The sequence below is a fragment of the Ylistrum balloti genome, unplaced genomic scaffold (assembly GCF_031769215.1).
Source record: "Ylistrum balloti isolate Yb309-2 unplaced genomic scaffold, AGI_CSIRO_Ybal_v1 Utg370504, whole genome shotgun sequence".
Taxonomy (NCBI): Eukaryota; Metazoa; Mollusca; class Bivalvia; order Pectinida; family Pectinidae; genus Ylistrum; species Ylistrum balloti.
The window spans coordinates 119,522-136,003 of NW_026782326.1; the positions used below are offsets into that span (position 1 = coordinate 119,522).

General features: G+C 33.8%; 1 protein-coding gene across 1 annotated transcript; it reads left to right on the plus strand.

Annotated features, from left to right (window-relative positions):
- The first annotated feature begins 367 nt into the window (after nucleotides 1-367).
- LOC132555551 (uncharacterized) lies at nucleotides 368-16,209 on the plus strand. Its single transcript, XM_060219900.1, has 12 exons — nucleotides 368-491; nucleotides 2,200-2,369; nucleotides 3,124-3,229; nucleotides 3,483-3,583; nucleotides 9,503-9,664; nucleotides 10,297-10,390; nucleotides 11,687-11,898; nucleotides 12,440-12,497; nucleotides 13,198-13,412; nucleotides 13,798-13,888; nucleotides 14,908-15,025; nucleotides 16,014-16,209. Exons 1-12 carry the CDS (start codon nucleotides 368-370, stop codon nucleotides 16,207-16,209), a joined length of 1,647 nt encoding a protein of 548 aa, XP_060075883.1.
- Nucleotides 16,210-16,482: the final 273 nt, after the last annotated feature.

Below are 16,482 nucleotides of genomic sequence, written 5' to 3' on the forward strand. Positions count from 1 at the left end.
CCAGACTTATATTGAGGAACGAATCCTCGAGTATATTTTCCCTTAAGTTTCTGGAATTTAGCCTACTCGACCACACAATATCTAAGTTACAAGCTTACATGAGATGGTGTCTTACACGTTTATAAGTTGTTTTTTGACATCGCCATATATGTATGGAATTTGATAAGCTGACTAATCTTGGCTTGGGAGTCGATTTTCGACAAGAACAGCTGGTGTACCCTATCGTCATGCTTACTACTTTGAATATAAATCAAATACAACTGACAGGACAGGGATCTTATCCACCTGAAAACCGGTGTGCATTTATATGGTATCTCGATACACGTTAACACCACTTACAAACTGGTTTAAACTTCAGCCGATCGTGATGACAGCAGTACGACAGTTAAACTTTTCTGATTTGTGTTTTAAATCACAACATAAAGAAATATTAAAACATGTCTCGGGATCAGCTAGCAGTGGAGATATGTTGACTGTGATGGGGCCAAGCGGTGAGTACTGTCTAGAAAAAGGAAACCTTTATTTTTTTCTGAAGTTGTCTAATGATGACTTCTAATGTCATGTATGACATGGAAAGGAGTAAATCACCACTACTTCCAAATGTATCATTTTCTGATGATTATTGAAGTATAAATTAGTTATATATTAGGAACATACTATAAACGATAAACTGGAGTTACCTTATTATTTCATGGACTGATGCTCTTCTTGCTCTGATTAACACAAATGTCATTTATTTGACCTGTCTTGCGTTTCATTCTAAGTTGTTGACATCATGACCCATTTTAAGGGTTAAAAGTTAGAATTACAACTATGCAAACCTTATACATCAGGGATCACTATATTTTTAGATTTTCATTTGAGGAAATTACGTTAAGAATTTCCCTTAGAAATTTCAGCACATCGTATACAAGAAAAGAACACATTTACTAAATTACGCAAGGGGAGATAATTATATAGTCCTTAGCAATAGAAATAGAATTTCCATATGATTGAAAAGTTTTCAAAGCGGAACAACAAAATACATGTGTCAATAATAATGTTAATTACAATTTCACCTGCACTGAACTAACTACTAACTATAGTCCAGCGGATGGGACTATAAACGGTGGCCCGTGTGAGGATTGTCCACCCTCGCATACTAAAGATCCCCTGAGACTGTTTGTAAAAGAGTAAAAGAGTAGGCGTGATAATGCCAGTCCAGGGATCTAAGGATAGCATCAGACGATATTCATTTTTGTTCTTCTAAGACTATTATTATCAAATGATCACTGCTACAGACGGTTCCATCCCAATGAGGGGGATGCAGGTCGCCCCTTCACGTCGCCAGAACACTGACGTTCATCAGTGAGGTGATACCCGAACACGGGAGGAGTCAAGGGGACGAAAAACCTGTTAATCGACCAACCAATATAGAATTTACATTAATGCAGAACCGACATCTCGAATGGGTTTTAATTCACCATTATTTAGATAATAGAATCATACTTAAAAATCATTTTTAATCAAGAAACATGTACATGTTTACTGATACATAATGTTCTTTGAGTTACTAGGTCAGCAATGAATAATTATATGGTTTTCAATAACATCAATAACCTGAATAAGGATTGTATTTTGAATGAATTTCCGTAGCTCAAACAAATGTCCGCTTTGATCGTCAATAAAATTGCTATTTGCTTAAATATATCAAGCATTGTTTTTCAAATGTCCACACTACCTCAGATTTTCTGTGAAACAATGTTTCTCAAATAATGGAAACTACGGAAATATGTATTTTGAATCTTGCAGCCATGAAAAATATATTCAGTCTTCTTTTAAAGTGATTCTAAATTCAGGCATTCTTTGTTACTATCATGCTATAAAGGTTTCAGTCATGTTTTCAATGCAAACTTTATTTAAATCTGCAAAGTTTAAAAAAAAAATCGATTACATCTGTTTCCGTTTTAGGATGATACTACCTATGTACAAGATACTATATCTTATGTTAGCTTGCAAACACGGATGAGGTTTCTCGATTTACCTGAAATTACCTGAAAGAACCTCAATAAGATAGAATAGCTACGTAAGATTTAACAGTCGAGATAGATGACAATCTTACCTTGGTGCTGTTGGAAAATAATGTATGCCGTGGCCAGAAAGAATAGCTAATGTAAAATGTTTGTGAGATTATTCAATAATTATTGATTAATGCTTCAGGTTCTGGAAAGACAACTCTTCTACATTCCATAGCAGGGAAAGTCAGCGTCACATCAGGGGACATAACACTGAATGGTTCACCATTTAACAAGCAACAGCGCCGTCATTTAGGTTACGTGATGCAGGAAGACGTATTTCTGCCAAACCTGACGCTGTGGGAAACACTCTACGTACGTACATATATTACAGAAATGGTAGAATATTGAAACATAAATTACGATATTCTATGATATGTCCTCATTTTGGAACGTGACATTAGTTACTTTGATTGATCAAGATTTACATGGTGGATGACGACCATAAGACAAAAGACGTTTTTCCTTCAGGAACACTTAACTTTACTTACATTGAACACTTTTGAAAAATTTCCATTCAAATCTTCTTTTGTTCAGTTTTTCACTAAAGTTTCTTCGAAGTTGAGATATTTCAATATTTTGTGTTGTAAGGTATACCAGTGTATATCGTGCTAAAAAGACAAAGTCGGGAATAAGTCGAATACATCCATTTTATTATTGCTGAAGTATTTGACGAGAACTAGTTTTTATCAGCATATATGGCATTAAAGGCTACAGAAAAAAAGAGAGACTTTCTTATTAAAACATCATTTAATACATAGATTACATTTCACAAGGGAAGTAGCTTCTCGCAGAATTCAGGTTATGGTTTTGAAGACAGTTACTATAGAATGGAAGGTCATAAATTCAAACAGGGACCAAGTCGACAAGAATGAGCTATTTCATTGAACAGTTTACATCTCTGAACTAACAATGGGTTATCAACACCATCTTGTTTATTTTCACGATGGATCAATCAACTGTTTCACTGTGATATGACTTCCTTGTTATCGCAGTAAAAACTTTAATTACGTTTCCCTTTATATTGAGAATACCATTATAGAAGTAACAATAATTTGGAATATTTCAGTTCTCAGCGATGATGCGAGTATCAGACACATTTTCAAAACAGGAGAAATTGGATCGTATTGAGAAGATCGTTACAACTCTGGACCTACAACATTGTATAAATACAGGTTTGTTACTAATTAATGTTAAATATCAGATAATGATAAATGTATGTACCTCGTCATATTGTGTTTTAATGCTAATGCAAGTCTACGGTTTTAATTTGTAAACATTGCAGATATTTTCATAGAATGGCGATGGAAAAGCTAATGACTAGAGGACTCTAATGTTACAATTCTAATGTTACAATTCAGGGGTCGGGGCAGTAGAATATGAAATATAAGCCGAATTTTAAGTTCACATTGACATCTCTGCTTCCAGTGATTGGTGATGCTTTCCAGAGAGGTCTGTCTGGAGGAGAGAGAAAGAGGACACATATCGCATGTGAATTGTTGACAGATCCAGACATTCTCCTTATAGATGTGAGTTACTGTATTTTTTTTTTCAGTGTATGTCTAGTTCTATCAAAACAATTCCATTTTACTTAGCAAACACAGTCTGAATAGCAATCCAACGAAGTTAAAGGTACAGAAGTTGCTTTTTCCTGTCAAGGTTGCCACTTTTTTTTTTTTTTTTTGTAATACATAAAAAAAAAATATTTCATTTTAGTCCACATATTGACATGATAATATCTAATTGATGACATATACTTTTCAATGTATTTAAATAGTTACGATTCATTACAATTCATTTTCTCTATCTAGAGAATAAGACATACTAATAAACAGAAATGGTTGTCAAAAGTACGCCATTTTTGTGTTATTTCCTGCATTTTATTAAAACAAAACTGTCTTTAAGCAATTATCTCGATTTCTTTATATCGTTTCATGAATGGAAAGATTCCTCTTATTGATGGCACAATTGAATTACATCTACATATATATATCGTCTTATTATTAAAAGGCAACAATTTATTACTAAATTATTTTGATTATTATTTGAACAACCAAAAATGGCGTCCATTGGATAAATCGTGTTTACATGAATACAACCCCAAAATTTATGATAAATATCTTCGTCTTCAAATCACAAAAGCTGCATCTATTACTATCTTTGATACTGCTTTTATTAAGGAATGTATTTGTACATAATATTCTATGATTGATTTTGAATTGAAAATTCTGCAAAATTACATCATTTGTACATGTTCTTGTTATCAAATAAATTCTATTCCAGTCAATTTCAAAGTTTTGAATATCCTGTGACCACTTTTCCGTTGCTTTTACATTTTCAGAAATTATTGTGGAACAAAATTTTGAATAAAAGATTTTTGTTTGGTTTCTCGTTCTTGTAATAAACCTGATATTTTCTGTTTCTCTAACAGCATTACTGCCATAATTACGAATTAGTCTTTTCCATGTATCTGTGATGGCTGAAATCAAACCATTGAATTGAATTCTTTGTACATGTGGAATATCAAAATGTTCCCTAAACTGCTGAAAAGTTAGTACTTTACCCTCATTATCGAAAAAATCTGAAATATCATTGATACCCTTATCTTGCCATAGCTGGTAATATACTTATTCATTTCCTTTTTTAATGTTACTATTGAACCAAACTGGTTGCGAAAGGTAAGATTCTGTTTTACTCTCTGTTGAGATTACTCCGTACCAAAAATACATCTCTCCAGAACGAGTTGAGATTTCTTACTATTTTTATCATGTCATATCTGTTATATGCAAGAATATTATAGTTGCCATATCTTTCTAGATCATCTAGCAATAGTAATTTCTAGAGAGATGTATTTCGGGGATCGAGTAATTTCTTTACCCATGTTAGTGTCAAAGAATTTATAAAACATTCAATATCTGTCATTTTCAATCCATCATTTTCATAATTATTCTTGAAAGTAGAACGCTTAATTTTATCTCTTTTATCGTTCCAAATAAAACTGAAACATATACTTTCTATTTTATAACCTATATGATGTGGTGGATTTGGTAACACGGTAAACACTTGTACTAGAAAAGGTAATGCAAGTGATTTAATCACTGTAATTTTACCAGATATGGTGAGATTTCTTAGGGACCAATTTTTTAAAATACCTTCAATTTCTTTTATTTTTCTTCATAATTAACAAAGGTTGTCTGTTTTACTAAGATCATATTTAATACCAAGAAGTTTTAATTTACCTGTGAGGTTCCACTTTAGTCCTCGATCTGTTAAAAGGTTTTCCTGCCTATCCAAATTGCCTCCGTTTTCTCATAATTAGCTTTTAACCCAGCACAGTTTCCAAAGGAGTCTAAGATATATATTGCCTCTTTCAATGATCTTTCTTCATCATCAAGATATAATGTAGAATCGTCCGCATACTGACTCGCCAAAATCTCCGTTCCGTCTTTTTAATACCATTTATATCAGGGGAATACTTCAAAGCGGCACTTAAAGTTTCTATTACAAGAATAAACAAAGAAGGCGAGAGAGGATCTCTCTGACGAACACTTCATATCAAAGAAATTTGAACAAAAGCCATTATTTATTAGACAACTAGTGACGTTTGTTTGGTTTGGTAAACATGTTGTTACGCCTTGTTTTTGCGTGATAGATAATTGTTTGGTTTTAAAACTGTACTGTATTGAATTAATAAGAAAACCTTTTAAATCTTTCCAAAAGCACTTATAAAATTCCAATGTAAAGCCGCCGTCTAAACCTGGTGATGTACAGTTTTTCATTTAAAAAAGAGCATTCGCGCATTCTGCTTCAGTGATATCACTATCACTAAATTGTTTTTCTTCTTCACTAAGTTTATCAATTAACGGATTATCATTACAAAAAAAATCTCAGTTTGGTCTTCGGTTATGTAAGGGTATCTGGAAATATATAAATTTTCGTAAAATAGTCTTTGTTCTTCCAAAATATTTTCAATATTTACAAGTTCAGAACCATCATTAAGAATTAATTAAGGAATAAGTTTTTCAGTGTAGTTTCTTTGTTCATTTTCTTTTTCCTCTAAAATGACAGCTGTTTCTTGATTTTCAAACGCCAAAGGGTCACTCTGTTACTGTAATATTTTTGATTCTAATTTGCCCATTCTTTCTTTTTTCTCCTTCTTTTTCCAACTAGCATATGAAATAGTTTTGCCCCTTATAGCTAATTTTATCATTTCCCACAAAAGTTGATCATTCACTGAAAGGTGAGTGTTGTCGAAATTATTGTCAACTATTTCATCCACTGCATAATTTGTAAGAACTTGGTTAATAACAGTTTTAACAATATCGGTATAAGTTTTATCAAATCATAATAAATAACCCCGTTCATGATTATGTAGCTTTAACTTAATAATTGGTGCATGATCAGATTAGTATTTCAATCCTTTGTAGGAGAAGTTTACCAGGGGCTGAAGGTCAGAGGAAACTAATCAAGCCGACTAGCTTTTCCACTATGCCCAAACCAGCTAAACCTTTAGTATCTGGAAGCTGAACTCCCCAAATATCTACTAAGTCGAGTTCGTCCATAGTATCAATTATAGCAAGCCTAACATTTTTATTGTTTTCCCTAATATATTTGCGAGTATCTTCGAATGAAAAGAAAGCGTTGAAATCTGCAGTTATAATTACTGAGTCATTATCAAAAAGACAAACATTCCTTTTTAAACGGTGAAAAAAATCCGACAAATCAGTCTTTGGACCATACACACATGATAGAGTCATTCTTTGGTTTTGAATACTTATGTCAAGAATTATGAAGTTTCCAAAATCATCGGACAAAACCCTATGTATGTTTTTTTTTTCAAAACTATTTTTGAACAATTTAGCAACACCAGGACTATTTCCTGTATGAGAACAAAAATAGCAATCCAGACCCCATTCATGTTTCCAGTACCGTTCTGAAGATGCTTTAGAATGAGTATCTATAAATACTGAAATGTCATAATTTCTTTCCCTGCTTAAATGAAATATATCCCTTCTCTTTATGTTATCTTATAGCCCTCGGCAGTTCATACTAGCTATAGTAAGTTCACCCATAATCAACTTCTGTAATCTTCTCCGGGAATAAGTAATACATTGCTACAGTATAGATGGACCAGTTTTGTATGCAGTTAGGTAATGTCATGTTTATGTGGACCAAAGAAAGTATAACCCCCTCTTTCCCCACCCTTATCCCTTGAAATTCCCTCCCCGATATCCCAGTCATCCACAGTATGTAGAATACAAAAATAAACATATAAAGATGCAGCTCTAGATAGAGGTTGTAACAAGAACGATTCTCCAGCTTATATCAAAATAATAATACACACTTCATGTATTAATATTTTTTCCATCAAATGAAGTTTCATAGTTAACCGCGTAAAAAATAATATATTTCTGGTTGTGTATACCTTTTGACCAGAAGACAACATTTTACTACGTGAAGACAGAAAAAATTATTTGCATACAAAATATATCAAACTTTGAATTATATTAAATGTACCTTGTCAGTCTTTTTAAATGTTAATTTAACGCTATTCAATGCAAAAGTTCAAAAACATTATTTAGCGCTATTTTTTTTTATTTATTGGACATCAAAGTTCAACGTCAAAAACGCTAACTTGCTAACACTAAACTTAAACCAGGGTATAACATTATTTAAAGTTTAAGCTTTCACATGTTAACATTAGCGCCAAATTAACGCTTAAATCTTCAACGCCAAATCAACGTTATAAACGTTAAACACTTTCAAATACATGTAGTTAACTAATGTGCTATACACAATTTGCTAAGTCTTTCTGCGCTCTTACACGCACGGGCGCACACGGGCTCTTGTATCTGCGTTCACATGTCACCTGTGGAGATGTGGACAGGTAAATAACATTCCTACCGATCACTCTATGGCAGAGTATTTGTGTTAAATTATACATGTACAATGTACCAATGTTAACCAACAGCATACAATTTATATAGAGACATTGATCGAATGATTAACCTTGCTAATCAGAAAGGCTTCAATAGAAAAGAACAGAAGGTAAACCTAAAAGTATGATATTGGCCAAAATATAACACAATGCGACAGACTTTAAATTGCGGAAATACTTATGAATATATCTTCAATTTAACTTTTAGAAGAATTGCAATTTCAAATTCTTCATGATAGATTATACCGAATATATAGAATGTTCACCATGCCACATGTTTACTTTGTGTTAGTCCCAATGATTATCTCACTAACTTGAGGAAGGGCGACTCTTTCAGATAGATTAACTTGTATTTGGAGCGTTCCGCTTGTGCCATCTGTCTACGTTCTACCAGAAGCTCGTAGCGTAACTTGGCCAATGAGGGTGGTAGGTCTGGAACCACTGCATATCCTGATTTCGGTCCAAGGGTGGAACGAACTTGATTAAGGACAATGTCGATAAGTGAAAGGAACCGAACAATGATGTTCCGTTTTCCATCAGGGCCATTAGGCCGTCTATGCACGGCTTGGAACAACATCTGTTTGACAACATCCTCACTTAACATCAGGATGTCCATAAAGAATTGGCGGAGGACCAATAGAGAATCAACTGGCTTTTCATTTTTCTCACCCTTGACACCTCTAACTACCAAATTACACGTTCGTCCCCAAACCTCAAGGGCTAGTTGCTCGTCTGATTCTTTCTTTATCTTTTCATTTAGATGTGGGACAGTTACTTCCTAAAGGGTTTTGTTAGCATCATATACATTTTCAACAGAAAAGTTCAGAGACTCTATTTTGTCTTCCGCTCTCTCAACCCTTTCCTTATTGCTAGAAATATCGTCATCAAGTTTTTGAAAAGGGATGCGAGATCTTCGCGTCTGATTGTTGGAAGCAACGGCTTATACTTTCAAAATCTGTACAGGAATAGTCCGACATTTTGGAATTATCACTTACACCATCCCAGGGTGTGCACAATGCACTTTTACGAACAGATTTTTGGTAAATTCCACTTCACAGGTTAGTCTAATAAGTTAAGACTTAAACAGAGGTTTTCAATGGGGCCAATGTGAACATATATTGCTGGAGTCGCTATCGTGTCCTCACCATGCACACGTCATACTGGAGTTATTGTAAGTTCCGAGTAGTCAAATACATAAAGAATGTACACAGGTGTTCCTTAGACATTCAGATACAAAGGGCAGTGTCAATAATAGGATGTCGATTTGATTTAAACCACTTTGTCTTTACAGCGTATTTCTACCTTGCACTCTGTAATGTGTAAATTATATCAACCATCGGAAATGAAATATGTTTGCTTCTTCGTATAAGACAGTGAAGTACATATATGAAACAGATATCAAGGTAAATATAGGAAAGCAGTCCTCATAATGTCTCACATGGTTTGACTCGGGTGTTGAGATAACGAGTATTGAAATAAACAAAATAGTGTGAAATTGTCGTTATTATAGGAACCAACGTCCGGTTTAGATTCGAGTTCTGCACACAGGCTGATGGGACAACTAAAGAAGTACGCCTCGGAATACAATAAGATATTAATGGTCACAATTCACCAACCTTCCAGTAAAATCTATCATATGTTCTCCACCTTATTGCTGCTGGCGGAGGGACAGGTAAAACATTAACACATCGCCTTAAATTTTAATTCGTTTGTGATATAAACACCCCTTGATTAAGTTTCATTGATGTATATTGATTTTTAAGTAAGTAATTATAACAGCAGATAACTTTTAAAATTGACTTAAGGAAATGGTCAGCATCACTATTGATAAGACAGTTATAGATAAATACACTAAAAGATAAGCAGCATGATGTCATAACATGTATATATGAACAACCCAAACCATTTTAATCAATTCCAATTCCAGGCGATGTTTATTTTCTGTAAATGAGAACCGGATTATTTATTTGGATAACAGATATACACAATTTCGTATATAAATGTGTTGTCACATTAGGTGAAAACAAAATTGACCTGCCTGAAAAAGTTTGTGTTTAGTAGTGTTACAATACAATTTGACAGTAATAAAATGGTACAATGATATGATGATTGACTGGATAGCTAGTCCAGTAAGAGACGTTTGTAAATATTTCTGTCGAGTATAGACTAGTAATACCACCGTAGTCCTTCTATATCCTAATCATTAGCGTGTTTCATTCACAGAATTTTTTACTATCCAGAACAGATAATATCATACAACACGATATATTTGACGAAACCATTAACAACGTTTTGTATTGATAGCGAGTTTACTATGGTGTCGCTGCAGAAGCTACGGTTTACTTCAGTAGTCTCGGATTTACATACAATCCTCGGTACAACCCCGCCGACTACTTGCGTAAGTTATAAGTGTATAGAGGACATACCGAGTAATAAAATTACGTTATGAAGCTTTGTTGTTATTCCAAGACTATTCACTGATGCTAGGAACAATATGTGCGGGAATCCCAATTAAAGTTAGGAAAATTAAAATATAGAAAAAGATTATTTAATGCAAAATATAGTACTACTATTGCTGTGACTGATCGTCTATCTATAATCACATTTCCAAACAAAGTGTATTTGTTATTATTACAGGAAACATCATAAAATAATGCAAAATATAGTACTACTATTGCTGTGATTGATCGTCTATCTATAATCACATTTAAAAACAGTTTTCCTTGAAAATATTCGACTGAAAAACCTTTAATGGAATAAAACTAGCAAGACTTAATAATTTTGAGCTGGTATATGATTTGATATTGTACCTATCTTAAATATATGTAAAATGTCTTTTCAGTAGGAGTATTAACATCAGATGAGAAAACCATCAACATGATAAAAAATTGTTCCAAAGAATTCAGGTAAAGACTTTTGTTCCATCTGAATGGGATCTACCTAGATTTCCAGAAATGAATGCTGCTTATTATATCGAACTGCCTACATCTATTGTCTTAACCACTATGATCTACGTAGATTACCAGAAATGAAAGCTACTCATCATTATTGAACTATTGTCAAGCAATTATTCAACATGTCATTAAGGAACGTTTCACAAAATAAACCAATATGTTATTGTGAACAGCTGTTTCCATTTTTTCATTAATAGCAATGGAAATTCTTTGTCTATTGCGGATAGTAATTTGCACAAATTGTGTGAGAATCATGGTACACACTACGAACATGGTAATAACACGGAAGGAACACGTCCGATATCTGGTAAGCTATTCTATCTAGAAAACAAAATTATCAAAATGGTTCTCTCAAAATTTCAAATAGTCCTTCATGCTATGCTTAGTTCGTTTGAATAGTGGCACGATTCAGAATATCACGGAATTGGCATTATTTTGAAATCATCAAGTTTTAAAATGACATTACGTTATTTATTGTTTTATTGGATTCTGGCAATGTCTGTTTATATCTTTTCTCGGTATCATCTGGAAATTTAATTCCTTTGGTATCACTCACAAGTTTTATAAGAATGAATGCCATTATATAAACGTGATAACTTGTGTCTAATTTCTAATAAACATCTTGTTCTGATTTGATGATAATTTACTATTAACAAAATAGCATTTTTATTCCAGTAAATATTAATGTGCATGATGTCATTTCACATATGAGCCTTGTGGTAAACATTCATTGTATATAGCGTTCGTTCTGGAGGAAAAAGAGACAAACCGCTGGCCAACGTCGTCGTGGAACCAGCTAAAGCTACTGAACTGGAGGTCGTATAAGCAGGCAAAGGGTAGAATATTCCAGAGATATGACATCATACACGCTGCCGTATTGGCCGTCATATTTGGCATGCTGTATTTTCAAATTGAAAACAGCGAAAAGACATTGAGAGATAAGATGGGAATGGTTTGTATAAGTCATTTTATTATCACAGTCGTACTGAACGTTATACATCAACTTCAGCATGCATCGTTAACGAAAACCTTGGAAAAATGTGTTGCATCAAATACAATGTTTTTCTCTGTGCATTTATTGACCAGACACCACTGGTTGGCTTAATGTTATCAAATGATTCATTAATATGTCAGATAGTCAGAATCCTTTGCTCATTTGTCATTCCTTTCTCTATGTTAACATTACAATGATATTGCACCGGCATCATATCATGTTTTCATCTTCTACAATAGTTTCACTGAGACCTACACGGTGTTTTTCTTGAGTAACATCAGTGACATTTAACAGAAATAAACTATATCGTCACAGAGTCACTGACAAATTTTGCTTTCCATTTAAGATATTACATTAGCATTATAAAGGATCCGTGGCTACATCTAACGTCAACATTATAACATACAAGGTACATCACGTATATTATTGCTATAAATCTAAGCTGCTGTGTGAGCAGAGATCACTCCTCTATTGTAAGTATATACATTTGTTGTTATAGGTCACCTGTTCCTTTCTGCACTGGGGACTGCAAATTTCCTTTTCAACAATATTAGGCCGTACGTAACAGCGTATACATGTGTATTGTTTGGTGTATGGTTCTTTGATCATAAAATTTTGGAATAAAATTGTTTGTTTACCCATATGTTGGCGCCAGAGTTTCCGTCAGAGATGACCAGAATACTAAAATTGTACAAAGGACAAGAATGTAGTAAGGTTAACTCTGTTGGTTTACTCTGTTTTGTTTCTATTTGCCAATTTTGTCAGTGTCGAATCAAACTATTTCATGGATATTGATATAACAAGCAGTTATATGTTTTATTTAAACAATCTTACTTTACAAATTTGGCCATATGTATATATTAATTATCCGTCTTGCAAGTTGTAGAATAAGCATATATTTTAAATCCTCTATCACCCACAACGATTGCATTACATTTTATAAATAAATATGAAACAGGACTTATTAACCAATGCAGATACATCTGTTAAACAGCAATATCAACGCCACAAATTATGGTTGACATCATGATCTCAATGAGATATAATCCATTTTCATTTTCGGCCCATTTCCGTTGCTGTTTATCTTGTTGTCATAAGGCTGTCTTCGATGAAACAGAAGACGTTTACCTTTCCAGAATACCTGGTCTAATTTTCATTGTTTAATGTCGCCATGTACATTTTTCAATTGTTCATGTTTAGCAACTATTTCCTATTTAATTTCAATTTAATTTGAATTAAGATGATGTTGGTATGCAGATTCAACTGATAGGGGTGTGGTGTGGAAAGAGCGAACAGTTGGAGCCTACAGATTGTCAATCTTTTATGTGTCCAGACTGACTACCGAACTACCACTACTTCTTGTCATCCCGACTATCTTTAACACAGTCTTGTATTGGGCAGCTGGCCTCGGGGGCCTGGATGGCTATTTTGTCTTCTGTGGTATCGGGATTCTTAACGGTCTTCTTGTACAAGTAAATTCAATATTCATCATTTTTAAAATTACTTAAATAAGGATATATGCGCTTTGATATTTCCTGTTTACTATATCACAACTGAAAATAATTCCAAGTTAACATTAGAAATATAGATGCAGAACGTTATGGAGTATAAAACATTTACCATGGAAACCATGATATACAGATCATATGCAAAAACATAAAATATGTGTGTAAAGAAACTTACTGGCAGGCAATGTATGACAAAATTGAATTGAAGGAGAAAACAAAGCAAGAGTTGTGATAACAATAACGGAAAGATTGCCAAATACTCAAGCGTTTTAATATCACTCACGACATCTTGTCTATAGAATAGAAGCTTTAATGTTCAGAGATTTCTTCATTTATTCCATTATTTCAGAGTTTAGCAAGTGTCGTAGGAATATGTTTCGTCAACCTTAAGCTTTGTTTCCGATTCATGGATGTGATTCTACTAGGAGGGTTATTGATAGGCAAGTATTACTAAACAAAAATATATGTCAGCCTATTATAGTTATGAATTGGACAATAACTATTTATAGAAATATTCACTGCATTAGAGTCACAAAAACTGTCATTGCCAATTTTTAGAAAGCCACTACAATACAACCCAATAAAGACGAACGTTACATAAGGAACAAGAGGCTAAAGGTCCTGTGTTGCACATGTGATATTTCAAATCACAGATACGATGGGTTTGTATCAAATCCATTAAAAACTTTGGAACTTATATGTCTTTCGCTAGATTGTTTGTCTACAACTGTTGGATTATGTTATGACTTCAATCGATAAAATTTGTAAACAGGTGAAGCCATCGGAAGGTTTTTACAAATTTGACATTGAATACGGATCAATGTCATTACCTTTATAAATACCATAGGCAGGGTACCTACAAAAATATCATAAACCTGGATCTTTTGGTTACCCAGACGTTTAATTCAGAATTCTTTCAAATTTAAATTAAATGACCTGGAATATGGGTCAAGGTAAATTCTTTCAGTAACATTGTCAGGCTTTATTGTGGGAACTTACAAGTCAAATTTTCATTATCCTAGACGTTGTGGTTAACCAGAAGGCGTTGCCGCGTTTTAGTTAAGATAACCTCAGAGGAGACTTCGTATGCTTCGTACATTACATATGTATCCTAAAAACAATCAGTTTTGAATGTGTTACCATATATTTTGATTATCTCTTTTAGAAATTTTACTACTTAAACTTATATACCACCAGAAAATACAAATTGGGACCAATACTTTCATTATTTGTTTTTAAATGATGCAAGTGTTCTTTGCACTGCTGTTCCAACTTATTGTAAGTATGGCGGTTAGAAATGATATTAATTTACATCCCAGCCCGTTGTCAGTTCTCTCATTTGATGCATATATAAACTGATCTTCTAATAATTCTGAAAGTTTGATGATAAATTGATAACGTCTACCCCATGAATAATGGACATATCCATATCTTACGTCTTCTATCTATTACATTGTAGGTGGGTTTTTCAACACTCATCCCCCGTCGTGGCTGTCATGGAGTAAATATCTTTCAATCTCCCATTACCCTTACGCAGCATCAGTGTCATACCTGTTAAAAGATATGGATCCACTTCCGTAAGTTAGCACTTTTGACCGTAGTGTAAGTTGATGGAGTGGCTTATGTTTGTAGTAATAGTTGACAAACTGACCAATGTTTATAGCAATAGTTGACAAACTGGCCAATGATTGTAGCAATAGTTGACAAACTGGCCAATGTTTGTAGTAATAGTTGACAAACTGGCCAATGTTTGTAGTAATAGTTGACAAACTGGCCAATGATTGTAGCAATAGTTGACAAACTGGCCAATGTTTGTAGTAATAGTTGACAAACTGGCCAATGTTTGAAGCAATAGTTGACAAACTGGCCAATGTTTGTAGTAATAGTTAACAAACTGGCCAATGTTTGAAGCAATAGTTTGCGAACTGGCCAATGTTTGTTGCAATAGTTGACAGACTGGTAAATATTTGAAGTAATAGTTGACAAACTGGTCAATGTTTGTAGTAATAGTTGACGAACTGGCCAATGACTGTAGCAATAGTTGACGAACTGGCCAATGTTTGTAGTAATAGTTGACGGACTGGTCAATGTTTGTAGTAATAGTTGAAGAACTGGCCAATGACTGTAGCAATAGTTGACGAACTGGCCAATGTTTGTAGTAATAGTCGACAAACTGGCTAATGATTGTAGCAATAGTTGACGAACTGGCCAATGTTTGTAGTAATAGTCGACAAACTGGCTAATGTGTGTTGTAATAGTTGACGAACTGGCCAATGTTTGTAGTAATAGTCGACAAATTGGCCAATGATTGTAGTAATAGTTGACGAACTGGCCAATGTGTGTTGTAATAGTTGACGAACTGGCCAATGTTTGTTTGTAGTTATACCTCTGAATATGCTTCTTTGGTAATCACAATGTATTCCCCTTTTCACGTAATGTGGAGCTTTACACTTCGATATCAGCATTATCATCATCAACAGCACCCTCATCATTATCAAAATGTCGACATATTTCAGCCTGAATATTTTATATGTCGATGAAATAATGTATGATATCAAATTCCAGGTGCAACCAGACGAGTTTGACGCAGTACCCACGATGTCGTAATAATGCCGCAGATTTGGTGACCTCTCATGATGTATTAGCCAATGTAGGGATAGACTTGCCAATCTACTGCTACATAGCAACTATTGTTTCGGCAACATTCTTACTACACTTAATGGGATACTGTGTATTGCGATGGAAACGATATACCACGTGAACTGATCTTTCTTTAAACCTACGATTGTTCACTATGTAAGAAATAAATCTCAAGGATAATCAGAAAATTTGTTAAGCTAACAGCGTTGTCCTTTCTTTACCTAACAGAAACTGTGTGTAGATTGTACATGTACCTTTTACAGGGAATGATTGGCATTTAAGTGTGTACTCATTGATTACCGCAACTTAAACATGCAAACAGCACTCACATAAATAAACAAAATTATCATCCAGTGCTACTGGTCTTTACAATTTTATTCCATTTCAGTCAAGT

Bases quoted from the DNA above. Each gene is read 5' to 3' on its own strand.
- LOC132555551 (XM_060219900.1), top strand. From the start codon at position 368: ATGACAGCAGTACGACAGTTAAACTTTTCTGATTTGTGTTTTAAATCA. The intron at 2,370-3,123 runs GTACGTACATAT...GGAATATTTCAG, and splicing joins CGCTGTGGGAAACACTCTAC to TTCTCAGCGATGATGCGAGT. The intron at 3,230-3,482 runs GTTTGTTACTAA...CTCTGCTTCCAG, and splicing joins ACAACATTGTATAAATACAG to TGATTGGTGATGCTTTCCAG.